Below are 22,823 nucleotides of genomic sequence, written 5' to 3'. Positions count from 1 at the left end.
GTGGTGTGCGTTTGAATACACGCGTCGACCACCACGAAGATGGAGAAATCTGAGAGAAAGAACTTCGATTAAACTTGAACGCGATAGAAGGAATAGAAAAGAAGAAGACGACGATAGGAGCGAAGTTTTCTCGAAAGGCAAATTAAAATCGAGGAATAATTAAGCGATAGTCGCGCGAATGAGTAGTACTAGTAGTAGTAGTAGTAGTAGTAGTAGTAGCAGCAGCAGCAGTCAGTGTAGCTCCATAAACCTACATTCAAATTCAATAACAGGGTAGAAGCGACGTATATTCCAACGCGCGACGAGCACGCGAGGAGAGGTAAGGAACGGAGATGGCGATGGAATCAAACGAATGAACAGATAACGAAGAGTTTGGGGGAAAAGAGTGCGGGAGGGTGGGAAAGACAGGTAAGGAAAATCGAGCGAAAGCGGGACCGATAGACGAGGAAGGTATGCGGGGATCGAAGGATGGATGAAGCGAGATAGACGATGGGAAACGGTGAGCGGCGACGAAGGCAGGGGAGCGGAATATGGAAGGGGAGGGGGGTTGAAGATGGCGTAGAGGGTAGGTAGAGGGAGGAATGACGTCATAGTTGAGGGTTGCCCGGGCAACGGGGAAGCGGTTCGCGTCGGGACACCGTCGTGCGTCGCCACCGCCGCCGCGACGTAAAAATCAATTTGGACCTTGGCTAGGTGACCGTTCGCTCGGCGCTGCGTCGCGGCTGCTCCGGTGGCTCGAGCCTCGAGAGCACCACGCTTCCCTTCCGGAGCTGCCGGTTACCTCGCCACCGAGCGAGCGAGGGAACGAACGAACGAACGAACGAACGAGTGAGCGAGCTAGCTAGCTGGATAGATAGCTAGGCGACCGACCGACCGACCGACCGACCGACCGACCGACCGCCTGACCGATACCGCACCGCGAGCAGCAGCTCAGTCGCGAGTCGTCAACCGAGCGGGTACGCCAGACGGTAGAGAACGCGTCTGCCAGGCGAGCGTGTCCGCTGACGCGCACCCTTCCATTCGTCGCACGCGGCCGACCAGCCGCACACACACGCACACACACGCATACACATATACGCATACACACATACACACATAGACACACACATTCTCTCTCTCTCTCCCCCCCTCTCTCCCTCTCTTCTCGATACTTTTCGATACGTTTTCCTACGCATTCACAAGGAGGACAATGATCCACGAGGAGGAGGAGGAGGTTTCACGGTGTCACGGTGACGAGCATCGGTGAAGTCATCGGTGAAGCCAACGTTTTTTTTTTCCTCCCTCGGATCGTGCGAGAACGTGGTGAACCGATCGAGTTTTTGTGCGCAAGGACGCGAAATGAAACGACGCGAGGGGACGACGCGTAGCACAACAAGGGAGTTGGAGCAACTGTGCTGCGTGGAACGCTTGTAAACACACGGAGGAGAGAGAGAAGGTTCTCGGGGCCGGATTGTTCCGGTCGAACGAGGAGGGTCGCGGGAGCGCCGGCTTCCTGATCTTCCTCCCATTCGTAAATTGTTGGCAGAGGTGAGGTGTCGATCGGAGAGGATATCGCGGGCGAAAGAGAGGATCAAAGGTTCGAGGGGAGAAGCGAGTCGTGAATTTTCATCGAAGGATAATTAGTGGATTTGTTGGACGAGTCGAGGAGGCAAGCTTCTCCAAGCTTTCCCGGTTTTTTCCGTTCGATCGAGTCATGGAACGGGGTTCGTGAGAAGATCGACGGATCGATCGATCAATCCAAATGTGGCGATTGATGAAATGACGGCTGGATGTCGAACGATGGAACGTTAAATCGAAAGGCTGTGCTCTCTGTTCAGAGTTGTGGTGTCACGAGGAACGAGTCCACGGTGTGACGCATGCGACGTGCCGTCTATCGCGAGAGCTGTGCGTCGTGGAAAACATCTGCGCGACCGGTGAAGCTTTTAACTCGTGTGCCTCCCCGCTCTCTGACGTCGTGTTACGTCGACGAACGGAATCAGCGTGGTCCTTGCGTGCTGTGTGATCCGCGACAGGCCTCGAGCGAGTAAAAAAAGCTTGCGCGTGCCAAGAACGATACAGGCTGAATCAGCACCACGGCCACTCACTGCTCGTTCAACGTTTCGCGGACGATGCTCGCGAGCCACGTCGAAGAGGAAACCGCGAAAATATATTTCGACCTCTCGTTCCTTGAACGTTGAAACTCTCGTTCGTCGAACGTTCGTCGTTGAAAATATTCTCCTCTTGAATCCGATCGAAAACCAAAGCGAAACGTTCGTTCTTGGCGAGACGAAACTCTTGGCGAAAAAGGAGAGACGAAAGTAGTAGCAACAGCAGCACCACCACCACCATCATCACCAGCTTCGTTCTCTTCCGGGAAAAGAAGAAAACGACAACGACTCGGATCGACAAGGATTGATCAACGAAGAGGATAGTATACAACGGCGATTTATCTTAGGAAAGGATCGATCACGCGAGCAAATCCGACAGAATTCCGTGTCGCGAAAAAATAGCCGTGAATAAATCGAAATATCATCGGGATTCGTGGATCGCCGCGTGATTCGTTCGAAAAAAATGAGTACGCGGCTGTGCCTCGATACCAGTTGTTGCGAGTGAATGGAAAGGATCGGTCTCTTTCTATTATATTCCTCGACGATGTAGCAGGATCGTGCATCTCGACGATTCTCGAGGATACTCTTTGGTTGGCGTAGGCCAGTTGCCCGACTCGACACGGTTGCAACACGGTTGGACAGAGAGGGAGACAAGAGGAGGAAGAAGAGGAGGAAGAACAGGTGGAAGATCTCGAAGCTCGATCTCGATCGAGTGTTTGATCGTGAGAGGCAGGAAGAAGAGAGGGGGAGGAAGAGAGAGAGAGAGAGAGAGAGAGAGAGAGAGACGAGGTACGAGGAAACGTATCGATGATGGTGAAGGGCAAGCTGCCAGAAGACGATTGGTTGCCGTGGTGCTCGCGACTCATTGCTAGGGGCTGTTGCCGTTATTGCTAATATCGCGAGTCAAGTGGCAATAAGTAAACAATAGCTTAAAAAAGCGAAGGAATGCCGTGGTACGATGACGGAGTTGGTGGTCGTCGACGATCTTAGGATCGCGGTGTCGTTGCCGACGTCGTCGTGGTCGTCGTCGGCGTCGTGGTCGTCGTGGTCGTCGCGGTCGACGCGTAGCTGGTGGGAACGCTGTTGCACGACCAGCTAATACAGACGGACCAGATCGTTCGAATGGCGACGGGTCTCGAGCGGAGACCGCTACGAGATTGTCGAGGACATTTTTAACGATCGAACGATCCGTAGAACGAGAAACGGCATTTCGGGGGAGGGATTTCCCTATTCGTCGAGAAAGAACAGCCGGCAACAGCCGCCTCTCCTTCGGGGATACCCCCAGGCACCTCGAGTTTTAGCCGGATTACTGGTTCCTCGAGGCGTCGAATAAACGGAGCTCGCGCGGGTGAGTCGAACAACATCGAGAACAAAAGGGGGCAAAACGCGTGAATGCGTGATCGAGGTGAGGTAGAGCGCGAACAGGAGGAAGATCGCACACATCGATCGATACGACAGTGATCGAAGAACGTAACTCGTATATCGTATCGATTGTTGGATTGGAACGACGACGATGAATGGAAGAGACTGAAGAACATTGAGAAAGGTACGGGGAAGAAAGGAAGGTAATAGGAGCGAAGTAGTAGTAATAATAATAATAACAATAATAACAATAATAATAATAATAATAATAATAATAACAAGAGAAAATAGAGAAAGAGGGAACGGGGGAAAAAGGGAGAGAGAGAGAGAGAGAGGAAAGGAGAGTAGAAAAATTTAGGGAAGGAAGAAAACTATTCCACCTTCGAGCATGGCCTCGGTGGCAGCATGGCTGCCATTCGCTCGTGCGGCGGCGATTGGTTGGGTGCCGATCGCTACACATCCACTGCCACCGCCGCCGATCCCCAAGGATCGTCGCAAGGCCGACGACGAGAAATTATTGATAAACGTGAGCGGCCGTCGCTTCGAGACTTGGCGGAACACCCTCGAGAAGTATCCGGACACTCTTCTCGGCTCGAACGAGCGCGAGTTCTTTTACGACGAGGAGAGCAAAGAGTACTTCTTCGACCGTGATCCAGACATATTCCGCCACATATTGAACTATTATAGAACCGGCAAGCTTCATTATCCGAAGCACGAATGCCTGACAAGCTACGACGAGGAGTTGGCGTTCTTCGGTATATTGCCGGACGTGATCGGCGATTGCTGTTACGAGGATTATCGGGACCGGAAACGGGAGAACGCGGAGCGTTTGATGGACGACAAGCTGAGCGAGAACGGGGATCAAACTCTTCAGCAGTTGCCGGACATCAGGCAAAAGATGTGGAGGGCATTCCAGAATCCACACATCTCGACGGCGGCTTTGGTATTTTATTATGTAACAGGATTCTTCATCGCCGTGAGCGTGTTGGCGAACGTGGTCGAGACCGTGCCGTGCGGTAATCGTCCGGGACGCGCCGGCACGCTTTCATGCGGCGAGCGTTACAAGATCGTATTCTTCTGCCTGGACACCGCGTGCGTCATGATATTCACCGCGGAATATCTGTTGAGGCTGTTCGCGGCTCCGAGCCGGTGCAAGTTCGCGCGATCCGTCATGTCCATCATAGACGTGGTCGCAATCCTCCCGTACTACATCGGTCTCGGTATCACCGACAACGACGACGTATCCGGTGCATTCGTTACGTTGCGCGTCTTCCGTGTGTTCCGGATCTTCAAGTTCTCGAGGCACTCGCAGGGGCTCAGGATCCTCGGTTACACGTTGAAATCGTGCGCCTCGGAGCTCGGTTTCCTCGTCTTCTCCCTCGCCATGGCGATCATCATATTCGCCACCGTGATGTTCTACGCTGAGAAGAACGTCGATGGGACGAACTTCACCTCGATACCTGCCGCGTTCTGGTACACGATCGTCACTATGACTACGTTAGGGTGAGTTCCATTCGTTTTTCTAAATTTTCTAATTATTCCGATTCTTCCGTATAATTTTCTTAATTCCGACTCGCCCCGATTTAATTTATACGAACCTCGTGTTAAGAGATCGAGTCTTAGATTATATCGTGCCTCTCCTTTTCTTTTCCTTTTTTACGTTTCGAAGCGTAAGTGATACGAGCTGGAAACTCTCCTCTGTTTTTATTTTTATTCTTGCTTTCTTTTCTTTTTTTTTTTTTTTTCTCAATAAAAAGGCATATAAGTTCGCGTATAGTAAGTAAAAAAGGAGCGACACGATTTTCTTCTCCGTTGTTATTATTATCGAATTTCGACGTTATTGGAAATACAAAAGGTGTATCTTGAGATGGTCGAGGCGTAACTCGTAGCTTCTAGATGTGTGCCGAATGAAACAGAAGTAACGGGTGCATCTGTGAAAGTAATTGGCTCCGTGTAAACCGCCCCAAGCTGGAACAAGCACCAGTCTCCAGTGATATTTTTAAACAGAGGTCGTTGTCGACCTTTTTACCTCGAAGGGCCTTCGCTGCTTTCTCTAAATATCCGCAGCGAAGTAGAAGCACCAAGCACCCGAAAAGCCTCGCTCGACAATTTCTTCTGCATCTCTCGTGTCCTCCTCCACTCCCGTCCCGTTTCTCCCCCTCCTCCCCCTTCTTCTTTTTACGAATTAAAGTGACCGATCCTTTCCACCCTTTCTCAAACAAGAAGAGACCGCGAGAGAATCGACGAGAGAAAGGAAGAAAGAGAGAGAGAGAGAGAGAGAGAGAGAGGGGGGAGGGTCCTCGTCCCTCTGTTTACCTTTAATTTCTCAAAAAATTCCTCGGGAAAACAAGTTCGGTTCCAACAAGTATCGCGGATTAAATCCCCCTTCGATCTTTTCTTCAATCTTCTCCCACGGAGAATGAGGTTTCTTATTACGTTTCTTAATTAGGATTACTCTTAACGAACGGAAAACAATGCAATTGGATTTTGCATTGGGAAAAATATTTATAACAAAGGGGTATAAGATGAGATATAATATAAACGCGGTATAATGTATATAAGAGCATTTTAAATAATAATAATTCTCTTAACCCCGTTTTCGATCCCGAAATTCTTTCATTCTTTTTCAATCTTTTATAATTCCAGTTGAACGTTTCTTTCGTCGTTCAGAAAAAAAAAAAAAAAGAAACTCTACACGGTTTCGAAAATATTAATATTATCTCCGGGTGGAGATAAAATTCGGATCGAATTTTATTGTCTCTTAGTAGAAGTATCTGGATTAATTAAGGGTGGTATGTAGGAGCAATGGAAAAATTCGGTCTGTCCGCTTCTGATCTCTCTCTGTCTCTCTCTCTTCCTCTATTTTCTGCTCGCGAAGCGAAATCTATGTCAAATGGTATTTTCATTTCGTTTTCGGACGCGGACAGCTGACAATCAGCGTAATCTTAGTTACGCAGCCGGTGGTCCGGCGAGTCGTTAGGTGGTCGAATGTCGTCGAATGCGACTTTGATCCATCGTGATCCAATCTGAATAGATGCAAAAAAGGGCCGATGAATCGAACTGGTGCCCTCTTTCGTAAGTGCCCTCTGTCTCTCTTCTCTGTGGAGGGAGAGATCACTGGAGGGCAACAATTATCCAGCCGCTTTGAAAAAATTAACACAGGCGTGGTTACCCTGTGATCACCACGTGATCACAACGAACTTGGTGGACATTTTCTCTTTTCGTAAATATTCAAAAAGAAAGAGTTTTCTTTTTTGGAGTATTTTGGATTTTCATCAATCGGTGAAATCGAAAGGAACGTTCGGCTGATTAACCGATTTTTCCCGATTGCATTGTGAATGCATGGGGATAACGAATAAGCTTCGTTAGAAGAATAATTATTATTTTACGCGGCTCGAACTATGAACACGCGATTTTCCCGATGAAATTATAACAGGGCCGCGTTTCCACATTTTCCCCGTTAATTATCTCGATTTAAATTAAATCCCTCCGTCTTTTTTTCTTCCGCCTGCTCCTCCCTCTATCTCTCCCCGTATTCGTATTTTCATTTGCGGCTTGATTCGTAATTTTAATCGCGCTCCGTTAAATATATATTCGAATTCAACGCCTCCATCGAAATTGATTGAACCTCGAGTGTGAAGGGGACGATCCTCCTTCTTTTTCTTTCCGATTCGCATTCGATACGTTATATTTTCACGCGGAGAGACAACTTTCACAGTAAAACATTTTCGTTTACATTTTTATCTCGAATTAAAAAATGCCGAGCAAAATCTTTCTCGCGAATTCGAATTTGTAAAATTTGATTCGATTGGATACTTCGAATGTATCGAACGGGATTGTAAACTCTTATTCCCCCCTATTTCTTTTTCTCGATGCTCTCGTATTCGCTGCTCGCTTTCGAATTCGAAAAAAAGCTTGCATCCCCGTTTGTTACACTCCGTTTTACCCTTTCCACGATATTTTTCGATAAAACACGGGAAGAGCGAGCGTATACGCCGTTGATAAAAATTACTGGGGCATCGTAGAGAGAAGGGGAAAAAGAAAAAAAAGAAAAAAATAATAATACAATGGCCCTATTGTCACTGTAAATATTTTTCGGTTTAAATAAACTAGAACCCCGTCTTGGGACGTCACAGGAAAATGTAGGAACGATAAATGAAACTGTGGTATCATCGAAACTTGTTTTACAATTGAAAGAAGAAGAAGAAGAAGAAGAAGAAAAGAAAAAGAATCGGGCTTAAATTTATGAATTTGAATGTCGACGATTCGAATTCGATTATTCGAACGATTTATGAATGAAAATATAAATTCGAGCGAGAGGTTAGATGGAAAAATAAGCGGTGAAAATTGGTGTGTGTTCCGTGACGAGGCGGGAAAATTCGCTCGTGAGGAAATATCGCCAATTTTTTTCTTCCACGTCAGCGCAGCAATCGTCTTTCAGCTCGCGTGTCCAGGCTAGTCCAGGTCGGTTCCTTCAAACTTTAACGAGAACGATCAACAGGTGTCTCGAGGATTTCTCTAGCTTAGGTCTTGTAACGGTCTCACTTTTTAAATCTATTCGAAGGATAGAGAAATACATACATCGTTGCATCGAAATTCCTATCACGACATCTATCGAATAACATTTACTTCGCAACAACGTGATATACACGTGTTTCCACGATTGCCGTGATCCCTGATCCGATTAGAAACGTGATTGGTGGAAAAATTTTCTAATTCTGCCACGCGGTTTCTTTGGCTGAGATAAATAAAAAAAAAAAAAAAATAGAAAGAGAGAGGAAAAAAAATCGAGCCATAAATTTCCATCCATCCGATATTAATTTACACCCTCCGTGGAATGTAGTTTCACCCTTTGCGATTTCACGCGATTCAACCAAGCTTTGACTTTTCAAGCTTGCCTTCGAACGGGATCGATGTCCGAATTCCATTACACGTCGGTATGTTAATTAAGTTTTTTTATCATGCCATGGACAAACATTTGTTACACGTTTGTTCAGAAAGAGTTCCTTCTTTTTCGAGGGATATATTTTCATAATCTAGATTATAGTGTCTTTATATATATTACACTTTGAATAATTATTTCTATTCTATTTTTATCCTCCCTCGAACGATACGAACCACGAAACGAACAAGATCTATTTCTTTTTTTTTGCAAAATCTCATTTTCGCGTGCCCCATTTTTTCGAAGAAATCGGTAAGAAATAGGATGAGCAGGATATATCAGAGAGAAAATAAAAAGAAATAGCGAGAGCCGTGGAAACGAGAACATTCTTTCTCGTCAATTCCTCTCCCCCAAAGCCATCTCGATCATTGTTCCCCTTTTTTCGAAAGTTGGCGAAAAAAACTCCTCTTCGGCCTTTTGGCCTTCTATTTTCGCGCTATCGTGAAACCACAGGGTGGAAGAAAATATGCGGAAACCGTGCGAGCTACACGGTCAAATTACTCGTGTAACTGAACATTGCGGATGGTGCATTGTCGCGCGTGCATCGCGTACAATGCATGCGGTTCGCGTCGCGCAAACTAGCAGGTTGCCTCGTTCGTGCTGGAAAAAAAAAAAAAAAAAAAAAAAGAAAAAGAAAAAAATGTAAAAAAATCGCAAAGCTGAAAACGCGGCGGAAAGGTTGTGACGAAAATTAGCACGCAAGAATCTTTCCTCCACGGAAAATATAACACGAGTGCGGCATGAAATCGGGGAATGAAATTATCGGTTGTAAAACGTTTGGCGTGCAAAAGTCGTTTAATACGCGAAACCAGCGTACGATACGCCGTAATTCAGATCGGTTCGAACGATGCGTTCCACGAGTTATCCGTTTCAAGAATCCGTGTAACAACTATCGAATTTCTCAGCGTTTCGCGATTTCGAAACTCTTCGAAATAACAAGAATCTCGGGATATCTCGGTGAGATATAAAAAGGAAAACGCTTCGTTTATATTTCTTCTTGGACGAATCTCTGTCCAAAGAATCTATCCGGAGAAGGTTTTTATAAATAATTTTTTCGACCAATTTTTTTCCCCTCAACCAAACTCAACATTGAATTCCGCCCGTTTTGTCCGCGAAACGATTCGATTCGTTTCACAGGCAGGCTAGCTTTTATCCAGGGGAGGGGAACTGTTTTCTCGCAGTTGGCATTTTTATCGGTCGCGAGCGTGGATAAAGGAAGTTGTTTCGGGAAAGTTCACGCGACGGGGTATTAAAAGATTTGCGGGACAATCAACTGTGCCTCGTAAAAGGAAAAAAAGAAAAAAAAAAAAAAAAAGAAAAAAGTACGGTTGGCTTCGAATAGCTTTCCTGCCCATTTTCCGCATGGATATATCTAAGCGGACGTACAACAGTTCCAACCTCGTAGTACGGTCTCGAAACTGTGCTCGATTTTTAGATCCCCGTGATTGATTCAATCACGGATTCGTCTATCGGCCGATCTTTCCACCCGATCGTAATCGATCCACCTTCCTCCTGCCCCCTCCCCCTCTGGACTCTCTCTTTAAATCGTTCCACGCTCGGTTTTTTTTTCTTTTTTTTTTTTTTTTTTTTTTTTACGTTGAACGAAAACGTGTGTACGTCGAATGCTGAGAATTAACAGGAGGGATACGACGAGGGTAAATCCTTTTAAAATAACGCGAAAGAGAGGGAGGGGAGAAAGCGAACGCTCTCGTCGTTTCTTGTTATCGATGCACTTCTGTCTCGATGCCATTTACGGGATATCCGGATAGTACGTTGCACGGAAGTGTGCACGGTTTCGAATACCGATATGATTTTTTTTTTAATCGAATTTACGCTCGTACGCATTTTTTTTTTTTTTTTTTTTGGTTTTCGATGGAAAGTTCGGTTGCTCTTAAAAACTTGTAAAGTTCAATTCTTCGATTGATTTTGAGGACAGGAATTTTGAATCATAATGTGGAATGAAAAGTATATATATATATATATGTATGTTTTTTGAAGGATTGTCGCAATTATTTATATATTGCAGTTTCGGACGGAGATAGAAGATGTAACAATATTGGTAGAAATTTTGGAAAATAGATTTGAAAACGAAATGGGTAGGAAACAAATGGGTAGGAAATGGAATGGAAAAATAGATCGATAAAAATTTATTTGGGAATTGGAAAGATTTTGTACATTTTTTTTTTATTTTCGTGCGATGAATCTGGATGTAAAAATTGGCCATCGCGTTAAATTTCGAAGATAAATGCATAAAAATATATTCTACAGAAAATAAAATTTTTCCTCAATATTTCTATCAATATTGCATCAGGTACAGGTAATATTAAAATTGATCTATCACCGTAGAATTTGTTTTATTAAGGTGTACCGTTTTCAAATTATTTTTAACATAAAATTTCGAAAAATAGTTTTTTTTCGAAAACTATAGATAAATAATGCCCTTAATGTCCTTTTCAATTTATATTAACCTTGAAGAAAATTGTCCTCTTAAATTTTCTTCCTCTTGTCACTTTCTTGCCATTGAGATGGAGAGAGAAAAAAAAATATCTTCAAAATGGTATATATCCATATAAGAAAAGATATTCTATGGTGATAAATAAAATTTGACTTTTCCAGAAGGACAGTATCAGACACGTTACAAGTACAATTCTTTTACTGTGAGATATTCATGCAATAAAATAGGATATGATAGAGCAAGGGGCGAAAAGTGCAAGGCGAATGTCGTTTCGGCAAGAAAATCCTGGGATGGCGACTAAGTCGATGCTAGTCTACGTTGGAACTGGATTTTCACAGTGGATTTTCCCCAGCTAGGAATCGAATATTCATCTCCACTCTTTCTCGCTGGGATCATAGAATACATAGGTATATCGGTTTGAAAAAGTTCTGGACTGGTATGATATGAAATCCGGTCATCGTCGAATTTCATCTCGATCAGGATCAGGCCAGGATCGGAAAAATAATTGATTGAAAAAATAATTTTTGACGGGGATAGAATTTTGCCGCGGATAAACTAATGTCATATTTTTCATAAATAAATTTCATTCCTTCCTAATTATTTCTCGCGCACGACGATCGGCTCGAGGATAAAAAGGAAAATTGTTATCACGTCACGTCGAATTCATATCTCTTTGTGACGTCGATTAATCGATGCAACGATACCTTTTCCGGCATCGATAATTGAATTGGAGAACCGGACCTGAGAGGATAGCAGGATAAGAAGGCGAGGAAAATGAGCAGATAAGAGGAGAGAGGACAGGAAAAAGAGGACGAATAACGAAAGCGAGTGAACGGTCGGCAAACACTTCTCCGAGTTCGATTGGCGCAACGCCAAAATAACCTTCCGTATACACGGAACACATTTCGCCTCAGGTGTGGTCTCGTAAAACCGAATCCGATCTCTTTTCCAATGCGTTGGACACGCATATTGTGTGCGATTAGGTCGAATTAACGCGTGGAAAATGATCGCGTTTTCACGCCCCTATTTCCGTCAAGGATATTCCCGGCTCTACTCGTGTTTATTGCGTATTCTTTTTTGAAAGTTTCGGAAGGATATTGCTAGGGTAATAAAAACTAGTGTGGTAAAGTCGCGATAAAAATTTGTATTTTACGCGCGAGAGCTTTGGAAGTTAATTCGAGTTGAACATTGGATGAATAGGTCGTGATAAATTCTTCTCATTAAATCGTATGGATATAACATTTTTTTCCATGTGTATTTTCCTTGAATTATTTTAGCGAATGTATCTGATGTAATTATATTATTGTATAGTTAATTGTAGTAATCAAGAATTACAAAGGGAATGAAATTAGGAGAAATATAATGGAGGGATAAGGTTGACAAGTAGTATTGCTTCGATGGTGAAGTTACCAAGGTTCTCGCCTTTGCTTAATTATGACTAGGGTTCGATTCCCAGAGAGGGGCGAAAAGATTTTTCTTCGAATATTTTCTCATTTTCCGATTAGTAATGTTCCGGCATATCATTAAGTTTACATAGGGGTAACAGATTGGGATATAATTCTCTCTCTCTCTTCCTTCGTTTCGAAGAAAATTCGCTTGTAATTGTGTTTTTGTCGGTTCCTTATCAATTGTAAATGAGATTGTTAAATATTCGTTCGATGAATTTCTTCTCACCTCGCAAAGCGAATGAATAACGAACAAGAAAAGTAAATGCGATTTCTCTACATAAGAATATCTCTACGAGTAAGAAAATTTATTATAATTCCTATTATAATTTTAAGGAGCTTTTTATATAACAAAAGAAAGAGAGAGTGTAATCGTATTTTCTACCTAGAAAGTTCTAAAAGAGAAAATTTATGAATAACAATAAGAGAGAGAGAGAGAGAGAGAAGGAGAGAGACTTTGAAAAATTCTAGGAAAAAGAAAAGTGTACGTTCTACATAGATTGATACATCGGCTTTAAATTAAACTGAAGGCCGAAAAAGGCCGAGAAGAGAGAGGTATTCAATTAACTACAGTAAGCCGAAACAGGGGCAATCTTAATGATCCCTTCGAGTATAGGGAAAAGCCTGTTTGCTTGTCTTTTCTTCCCCATAAGATTGCTACATGCCACGTAGTATAAACTTCGAATCAATCTTCCTCGTTGGGCTCAGGAGAAAAACGCAAAAGTGGGTTGGACAAAAAAGCCCACGTGTATAGTATGTTCATCGAAGTTGGTGGATGGAAAGAAGAGAGAAATCCTTGGAAAGTCTGGCATGGGTATTAAGAGGGTTTACAGTTTTTCTCTTTCATTAGATACCTACTTTTTCCTTTTTCTCTTTCGAAATTTTTTCCTTTTTTTTAATCTCTCGATCATGTGAGAATATCGATCGATACAATGTTTTTCAAACAATATTTCAAGTATTAGGAACGCATAAATCATATTTAACGTGCTGAAAGGAACTTCTACGATATTTTATATTTAACGATCACGATGGAATTTCTCTTTAACGCAATATAAAAGCTTGTGCTTTTATTTTTAACAAAAGAAAAAATCGGAATTGTTGAAATGGCTTCAACTCGTCCCCCCCTGCTAAAAAGTTCCGGTCCATTTGGTCGAGGCCAATTTGCGAATTCGAAGTGGGCCATTTCGCGAATTCAGCAATACGCTTCGTGTCACATCTTCATCATCTTCTTGCTGTCTAACTAATTTCCCACGGCAGTTCGTGATATCTTTCCCCTCGATGATCTCGTTCATTCTATCCTCGTTAAATCCTCGTTCCATTCATCGAATAATCTCTCTAGATCTCATAACGCGATGGTAACTCGCCCTCCTCGTCTCACCGTTTACCATCAAAACTGCACGCGGCCACTAATAACTCGGAAATTACCAAGTTACCACTCCTTACTTTCGACCACATCGAACCACATATTACTTCCTATTTTTACCATACACTTTACTTATCGTCGTTCGTATAAACGGTTGGCCAGCTGCCGTGGAAAGATCGAATCGAGTTAGCATGCCGTCTTCGCAGCGTGATAATGGAAATTGCATATAGGCCGATCGTGCACGAGGGAGGATATTACGCGCCGTTTCGTCGACTCGTGACCAACGGACAAGAATTTTCAACCATCCTTTCCAAACACGTCCACACAGAGAGAGAGAGAGAGAGAGAGAGAAAGGCGCGCGATATCGAGCCACGTATCCTTGCTTAGCCTCGCCATTATGACGTTCTTTCTCCAGGAGGAGAGGGGGGGATGGGTAATTAGGTTTGTTCAGTCTAAGACGTGACGCGTTTTCACGATACGACGAAACTTGTGCCATGATCGTAGAAATGACCGAGATTTTTTTCTTTTTTTCTCGACGGGCCGAAATGAGGAGAATGGCAAGATCACGCGTTTCAGCCGAGAATCGCAAATCATATGTGGAAATTAGATGGATAATGCTCTCTCCTCCCCCTCCGTTTCGCCTCGTAAATCTCGAACAATCCCTAATGGTGGTGGGCGGGGAGAACAGGAGATTTGATCGGCTGCCCGTTGTTACTCGCAATTAATTCGCGATCCCTGTTTATATCAGATTAGCTAGGAGTGTAATGCCGGCCAAGCGCAGGGGTCGCGGTCAGGTGGATAAATTTCATAGGATTTTCGATCGGAGGAGGGGTGGGGCAGATGAGGCCACGAAAATATAGGGGGGGAGGGAGGAGAGGGGGAAGATGAAAACGGGGGCGGATGAAAAGCGCGCACGGTCTCGTTGGGCCGGGGATCGCATATAACGGGGCGAGAGATAACGTCCACAGAGGGTAATTTGTGCAACGGCCTCATTAACCCTCTCCCCCTCCCTCGGCCTCCTCTCTCAGCTTTTGAGAGAAAAGACTCTTCCCCTTCCCCTCCCCCCCCCAACGAAGTTGCGTTAGTTGAAATTCTTCGTTTCGAAAGGATTTCGAAACTCCTCCTTTCTCTTCTCTTCTCTCTCTCTTTTTCTCTTTTTGTACCACGAACACGCAAAATGCGTTGAATAACACGTCTCGTTTTTTCTTCTCCTGATTCTTTTTTTTTTTTTTTCTCTCGGGACTATTCCACTGTGTTGTGCACGTTGTTTCGACGGAACTTCTTACCCGTTGTAAACTTTCATCGCGGTGAATACGAGAAAATTCGAATATTCCATATTATTCCGCTCGTATTCTCTTCTTCTTCGCGAAATCCGCTTGCACGAGAGAGAGAGAGAGAGAGAGAGAGAGTGAGAGAGAGCAGCTTTGTTCGTCTCTCCCTGAATGTATCGTGTCACGATCCTATTTATAGTTATTTGGAAAAGATTTTCGAGGGATTGGGGGAGGGAAGGCGCGCACCGTTCTCTTCCGGTTCTCGTCGAATCGACTTGGAGAATAATTTTTAATGGATTTCCGCTTCGAAAGGAAAGGGAATATGGGAAGACTCGGTTCGAATCGTACAATAGTTTGTCACACTGTGCACTGTGGCTATGCTTTAATTAGAATAATTTACGCGATACGCGTTTCTCTGCTACCAAATATTTTCCTTTCTTTTTAATATTGCGACGAATCAATTGTACGATTAATAGACTCTTCGAATAGACTTCGAATGTCAAACTCGAACGATCCTAGAGATATTAAAGAAATAATTCGCTTTGCAGCTCCGTGGATTTTAATGGAGAGTACGATAAGGAAGGATAAAAAAAAAAAAAAAAAGAAGAGAGAAAGAAAGAAAGACGAGAGACATTAGTACGATTGTCCCGACTCGGAATTAAAATAATTGAAGATTTTGTTGCGGATAGAAATAACGATAATAATGCTTTCTCATTATTAATGTTTTCGATTTGTTCAACGTTAAACGTTCTGTTGGGATTAAACTCCCGTATAAATGTATATCATCTTTTTAATATTTTTAAACTCTTTATATTTCTTCTTTTTCACAATTAATACGCGAGTATATAATTTCTGATAAATTGCTTCGCAGAACGCGACGGTATTTCCTTTGCCTGGGAAAAAATTTGAACTCGTGTCGAAACGACTGTCGATTCCATATCGGCGTAATTATTTTACGATTCTTATGCGCGTAATAATGCTTTATTATAATTATTCCGCCACGCCACGCGACGACGACATCGACGACGACGACGACGACGACGACGACGGCGGCGGCGGCGGCGGCGGCGGGGCGAATTTATAATAGAACTTTCATTGGCCATCGATTTCCTGTCGTTCCACACGGCGGGACTTCGTGGCCAGCCTTCTTTCTGGAAAACGATAAAAATATACTCTGCCACAGCTCGGGACACTCGACCATCGTTTACCATCGCTTCTCGAACGCGACAATATCCTACAGCAATAACACAGCGAATGAGAAGCGTGTGAGGATCGTTCGATAACGCGCTACGATTATTCCCTTTCGTTCTTGCTTACTTTCCACTTAATGCTCGCAATTATCGGTTTAAACCGAGGAGGAAGAGTGATCATTCTGTATAGAAGGATTAACAGAACGAGAATGTTGACACGCGATTCTTAATATCGTAAAATCGATCCGGGGCTTAATCATCGGAACACCATCTTCGATCGCAAATACCAGGCCTGCGACTAATCAATGCAACAGGCCGCTATGATTCCCAATAAAATGCTAATGGAGCCCCTGTCATAGGTGTATTACAACGGCGAGCACGGCGTAATCGATTGCCACGTATCCATCAGCGATTCAAATCATGGAAATTTCGCCGCGAGATCGTCTCCAACGCGTGGAAAATTTTTTATTTCGGGATAAAAGGGACGATTTCGCGAAATGCAAATCCTCGTCAATTATCATCATCAAGTTCGAATCTTTTTGTTATTCTCTCGAAAATTCAAGATTCAAAGCATTTTCTAAGCTTTTTCCGATTCACCTTGGAACACGATCCAATCGAAATAAGATGTTTCTTCGAGGATGCATGAATACACACTCGCTTCGATGCCTGGCTGGTAATCGCGATGGTGGATAAAAGCAACGGTTATGGACCATTACCTCTCTCCTCTCCTCTTTTCTCTGGAAAGGAAAAACGAACGAATATCCCGGATGATAAAATAAAGTCCAGGAAGCAACCGGGTTATTCTCTCTCTTCTTTCGTAGACGCGTCCTCAGATTCGTCCAAGCTCGTTTGATCCTTAATTAAAGCCTTCTCCAAAGGATCCGGGCTTCGTTTGCCCTTTCTACACCAGGTTCTCGACCAGAAGAATATTTATGCGGGTGGATTTCCGGTTCATAATTGCACCCAGTGGAAAGTTCTTTACTCGATCGAATCGAATAATTGGGCCTGAAACGATAGATTAATTTCGAGTTTAATTTCTCCTCTTTGTCTACGACTTTCTTTTCCAGGCATGTGCGAATTTCAAGCATCGTGAAACCGCGCAAATGCTCGGTTACGAGGGGTTCTGCTTCGTGTTCTCACCGGATTTCCTTTTTCACGTCTGTAATATTTCTCGGGACGATTCTTTCGAGATGGAGGCACTTCGCGGTTCCTTGGTTACGTCCAATCTTTCCTTCGTTTTTCCACGCGACTTCCTCCCTTCGAACTCGATTCGTTCGCTCGAGTCACCGTAAAATAGGTAGAATCGTGTTTCTATCCCATCGTGTATCCATGGAGGATGGATAAGAGAGCGCGTGATTTATGCTCGATTCAATCCTCTCCCCTCCCTGCAGACGAGACACGCCTTTCGGCTTATTTATTTAACCAGGTAAGGTGACGCCAAGTTTGGATGGATGGAAGGAAAGTCGGCTCGCGTGTCGAAGAGACGGTTTCCTTCGTTCGAGGGGGAACGTTCTCTCCTCTTCCTTTACGGCTGTGCCGTAAAACGAGCGGGGGAAGGAAAGGCTGGAATTGTCTCGTTGAAGGTGCTAATGGCAGTATTAATAGCAGCTCCGCCGCTAGATTTTAACGGCGGGTCTCCCTTTTAAGTTCACCCTGTTGCTCGACTTTACTTGCTTTTCCACGGGGGGAGAGGAAGGGAGAAAGATGGAATTACCATCGACGACGATACTTTTTCTCCTTCACTTAAATGAAATTGTGGACACGTTTTCGACGACAACATCGTCGTCGATTCGAGGGATGGACGATGGATGAAAATTTCGCGAAATTAACGATTGTGTAATTCACGAGACTAGCTGCCCAAAAAAAGAAGAAGAAAAGAAAGAATTCTGACTTGTTAGAGTTTAGATCTTGGAGATTTATTAACTAAGAGGAAGGAAAGGATTTATTCGTGCGTTGTTTAGAAACACTGGTGGATCGATCGACCGAATTTCCGTACAGCTTCCTTTCCAAGGAAAAAATTCACCTCATTCGAGTGTTCTTCAACGTACGGGCAATGGAACGCCGAAATAAAATCTTTCCGCGACTTGGAGGAACAACTCAACATCGCGTGAAATATACCGCGTGAAGAATGATATCGGAAGAAATGGTATATCTTTCATGGCAAAAACTTCGAGTCCTGTAACTCTCTTTTATTGTTCGGTTCTTTGTTTGCTCTGAAACGAGATAACTCGCGAAACTGAGACTCGTCGAGGGAATTCTCGATATCGAAATTAAACAAAGATTGCGGCCCAACGCATTCCGTTCGTCCTGTCATCGAGGCGGTGAAGATAAAAGGAGATGAAAATTTTCCAAGTGTACATCTCGACGAGTATCGTTCGTTCGGTTGGCCAGAGTAAATCGAGATGGAACGAGAAGCAGCCGTTTTCAGATCCCAACGGGATCCTCCTTCTCTTTTCCACGCTCTCACCCATAAGATGTTCCATGGCCTTCCAGCATCTATGTCTCTATCGATCTGGTTGGCCGGAGCTGTGCACGAGGCCAGTTTGGGCGGGGTCAAATCGCGCGTGAAACAGAAAAATTAATAACAACCGATCGTTTAATCCCGATCGATGGAGAGGAAGCTTGAAAAAAATATCCCGAATCGGGCGTGGAAGCTCAACATTTTTCTTCCTTCTTTTTCTTCCATTCGAGATTTCAACCGGAGGTAAATTTAAAATAGTTTTTAACTACCTTTTTTACACTTAATTTAATTTTTCACTTATTTGGCTAAAGTAAATATATTCGAATTTTAAAGATTTCGAGATTTCGAATTGGATTGAAAGGAGAATGGAATTTCGACGTGGAGAAAATTGGAATTTTTGGAACGGACGATATAATAATTAACAGTTTCGAATTTCCGTACAATTATGTGCATGTGTGTATGGGGAGGACCTAAAGGTGTGTCCAACGAAAAGTTCGAGCCGTGCTCGAAGTCGACCGAAGTCACTTTGTTAGAAAGTGACCCAGTTGCTCGTCGGCAACACGGCCTTCTCGATTATGGAGGCAACTTGGCGCAAAGGGTTCGCTTTGCTCCCGACACAAATTTCCACCCCTTTCGGTGGAGAGAAATCGGCCGATCTCTCTCGATCTTCCCGTCAATTGAACAATCGATTCTGCGATCGTTAAATCGCCGCCTTTTATTTATTAGCTCGAACTCGGCGAAACGAAGATGCCCGTGTATCTATTCCTCCGATCTATGCACCGCTTCTCGTTCCCCTCTTCTAATTAGAGACGAGAAAATAGACGAATGCACTCGCTTCGGAAAGTTTCTCTAAACTCGAGCCACTACCACGAAAATTAAGCTATATTATCGGGCGAATAACATCAAAGGAGATGCATCGGATAGGGTATCCCCCTCCCCCACAAATTCCTCCAATCGTTCCATCTCAGAGTTGCTTTCAGATATTGAAGGAAGCGATGTAGGATGGCGCATCGATAACTCGAGAGAAGATCGTGTTGATTTTTTCTAGGATAAATTAATTTTCTTCTTGTTCTTCCAGACGAGAGAAAAACGAGATGGATATATTTAAATTTCGAAATATCGTCGCGCAGAGTTTAATTCCTTTCTCGTGAACGATCTCTGATGGGAAGATCAGTTTTGCCCCGACCATCAACCAACTATCCTGTTATTCGTCCATCTTGCCGCGGTTTCGGAACCCCTTTTTGGCCGTTCTCCAAGTTCTACGAGTTTGGTCGAAATCAGAAGCGGACATCCATGGGTGAAAGTGGCCGAAAGTCCCGTGTATCGCGTTCTCGCCTCTTCTCGGTTTCGATTTCGATCCCTCAGAAATTTCTTCGACAGGAATTTCTGGTTCCATCTGTCGATTTGTTCCGCTCCTGTGGCGGAAATTGCATCGGTCGATTGAAACGACGCGGCGACGTGAAAAGTTAAAATTGAATTTGGAGAAATTTAAGATCTTTCCCCGCTTTCAGATCGAATTGAGTTCACGACACTTTGCTTGTTCGCTGACTTCGAGAATTCGCCTTCATTCGATTGTTTCACACGCGCAATTGTACGCAACGACCTCGAAGCTTTTCAAGCAAGTTCGCTCTTCTTTCTTTTTCTTTTTTTTTTTTTAAGATTTAGATTTAGGTTCGTAAATTTATAAAGACGGGAATTAGGGAACGCAAAATCGAGAGAAAGTTGGCCAGCCACCGGTGATCGATGATTAAAAATAACATGTTTCTCCGTGACATTTAACGGTTAATCGAGCCGAGCTCTCTTTCTGAAACATAATCGCCCTTTCTCATTACCAACTTTCACGGTTTACGGTTCAATCAGTTTCTCCGACGTCTACGGTTAGTAATCGGTGCGAAAGAAGATCGGAATAAAATTACAACGGGCTAATAGTGTCGAACCATGCCACGATCGAAGGATATTTATTCTCGATTTTTATACAATTATAATATTTTCGGTCTGGAATATTTTAATTCGAGCGTCTTCTCTCGAGAACAGATCGTTCGATTTAAAAGCGACGATACCCCCGCCGATTTTTGAAGATTTTCATTTGTTTAAAAAGGGTCAAGTCTCTCTCTCTCTCTCTCTCTCTCTCTCTCTCTCGTTTTTTAAGCCAGCTTTCATAAAAATAAAATGCCGCTTCGATAAAGTTATTCGAAACAAACTGGAGTGACTCGAGTGATTTCAATCTCATGCTTCAATCCCTGTTACGGAGAACGCCGCTCTTGCTTACTCGGATGTCGTCGAGAAATTGAAACATCGATGTGCTCGATGCCATCGTTGTTAATTTTCGAAAAATAAAATATTCGCTCCACTCTTCGCTTCTTCTATATTTTCCTAAATGCCGAAAGGAGAGAGACAAGGCAAGATTCTTTTTTCTTTTTCTCCAATAAATGAACGAAGAGGGTGGAAACTCGAGAACTCGGTGTGTATAGAATAGGAAGAAACGGATCGTGGAAGAGGGACGTTCGAGAGGTAGATCGGTGCATCGATGCGAGAATCAAGCGTCGATTTGCCAACGAAGTGGCGCGAAAAAGGCAGACAGAGAGAGAGAGGAGGGTATCGCGATCCAGATGGGATCCTTTAGCTCCCAAGGGCGTCGTGCCGCGTTCTGAAAAGGGAGGAAAAATGGAGGAGGCGCTCCATTCGTTCGTTCGTCGATGGAGAGCGATTCCATCGAATCCTTCTTCCTCCCTCTTTGGAACGGAGCCAGCAGCCTCTTCCCTTCACGGTGGACGAGCGCGGATAAAAGAGGGGCTGTCGAGGAGGAGGAAAGAGAAAGAAGAGGTTCGTAATGTAAATCAATGCTTCTGGCCAATAAGCCCGGCCGAAACTTCGCAAATTTCTCCAGGATTCGAGGATCGTTTCGTACCTTCTTTCCTCCCCGCGAACAGCAGGGCATTCGATCGAAGATACACGTTATACCACCGGATGTTCGAGCAATTTAATTTTAATTTTCCACGCACGGAATGAGAGAGAGAGAGAGAGAGAGAGAGAGAGAGAGAGAGAGATTCACAATTTTTCCTTCTTTTATTTTTTTCTCTCTCTCTCTCTCTTTCCGATCTAGAATCGGCAGAAGTTGTATTTAATTAAAACACGTGCACTTCTCGCCCGCTATAAATCCAGCCCTCGGTCGCTTTAATTTCGAAAACCGGTTCCGCTTTAATTCCATCCCGCCCGCGATACCTGATTGCGCCCCCTCCTCTTTCTCTCTCTCTCTCTCTCTCTCTCTCTCTCTCCCTCCCTCCCCTTTATCACATCGTAAATCTAGGCTTAATTCTGTTTTCGTCGGCGTAGAACGCGGTGTCGTTCGCGAGCAATAATTGCGTCGCGTTGCATTGCATTGCACACTCCGTGAAATTACTTGTCGGTGGACTAATAGGCGATTAGTATTGTCCGCTTCGCGCGCTCGGTTCCGCCTAATGATCGCGTGTCGAATCGAGATTCGAGCTGGTTTTGCAAACCTCCACTGTTATTATTCCTATTGTTATTTCTCGAAATCGTATTGTATCGTTATTTCGAAATGATTCTTGTTTTTTTTTTTTTTTTTTAACAGAATACGATCGGCAATGATCGATTAGGCGCGCGATTCGAATCGACGAGGATCTATTCGCTGTTATTATTGTTCAAGCGGATGGATATTTTTAACGTTTTCGATTCGAATATATTTTAAGTATCGGGGACTTGTGAAACTGGCCCGCGTATTATCAATTGTTTCTCGTTGGCCGAGTGCCTGCCACGATCGGTGCCCCTCTCGTTGCTCGCTTTCCCCTAAAATCAAATTCTTGACAACTGTCTTGGCAACCACGGTTTCCGAAAGTATTCTTTTCGCGGTGTCTATCCGAGAAAAATGGCGGGCAATAATTTGTTCCGAAAATTCTTCGTTCGACGAAATTGTTGCCTCCTGGATCGGAGAAATTTAAACGTGTTCTATGATCCAAATACGGTAATGGAAATCGATACGCCAATAACTCGTGTGACTTCGGTTCAGCATTCAATTCAGATCCTACGAAGAGATTTTTGTTTCACGGAAATTTACTTAATTACTCGAATTTAACCAATTATCGAGGCCGGCTCAACCGCGCGTGTTTGATTGTCGTTGCGTGCAAGACCGTAACAATCTGTGTATTTAGCTAACAACACAACAGAGATGCCGTGACAATGATTCCTCCGCTCGAAGTCGTGAAATTAGCAGTTTCGTTTCATCGATC

General features: G+C 43.9%; 1 protein-coding gene across 8 annotated transcripts in view; it reads left to right on the top strand.

Annotated features, from left to right (window-relative positions):
- Positions 1-926: 926 nt before the first annotated feature.
- Shal (potassium voltage-gated channel protein Shal) overlaps positions 927-22,823 on the top strand; it is a 93,747-nt gene continuing 71,850 nt past the window's right edge. For 4 of the 8 annotated variants that reach the window (XM_086911539.1, XM_086911541.1, XM_086911540.1 and 1 more), the window contains exon 1: positions 928-4,952. In XM_086911539.1, the coding sequence (XP_086767665.1) occupies positions 3,838-4,952 (1,115 nt within the window). In that variant the 5' untranslated portion in view covers positions 928-3,837. Of the gene's footprint in view, positions 4,953-22,823 lie in introns of all 8 variants that reach the window. The other 4 variants (XM_086911543.1, XM_086911544.1, XM_086911546.1 and 1 more) reach the window with 2 other exon arrangements.

The sequence above is a fragment of the Apis florea genome, unplaced genomic scaffold (assembly GCF_048593485.1).
Source record: "Apis florea isolate Af1SG1 unplaced genomic scaffold, ASM4859348v1 contig_3325_pilon, whole genome shotgun sequence".
Lineage (NCBI taxonomy): Eukaryota > Metazoa > Arthropoda > Insecta > Hymenoptera > Apidae > Apis > Apis florea.
The sequence above is the reverse complement of the archived record's forward strand: the minus strand, read 5'-3'. Positions and strand labels throughout refer to the sequence as shown.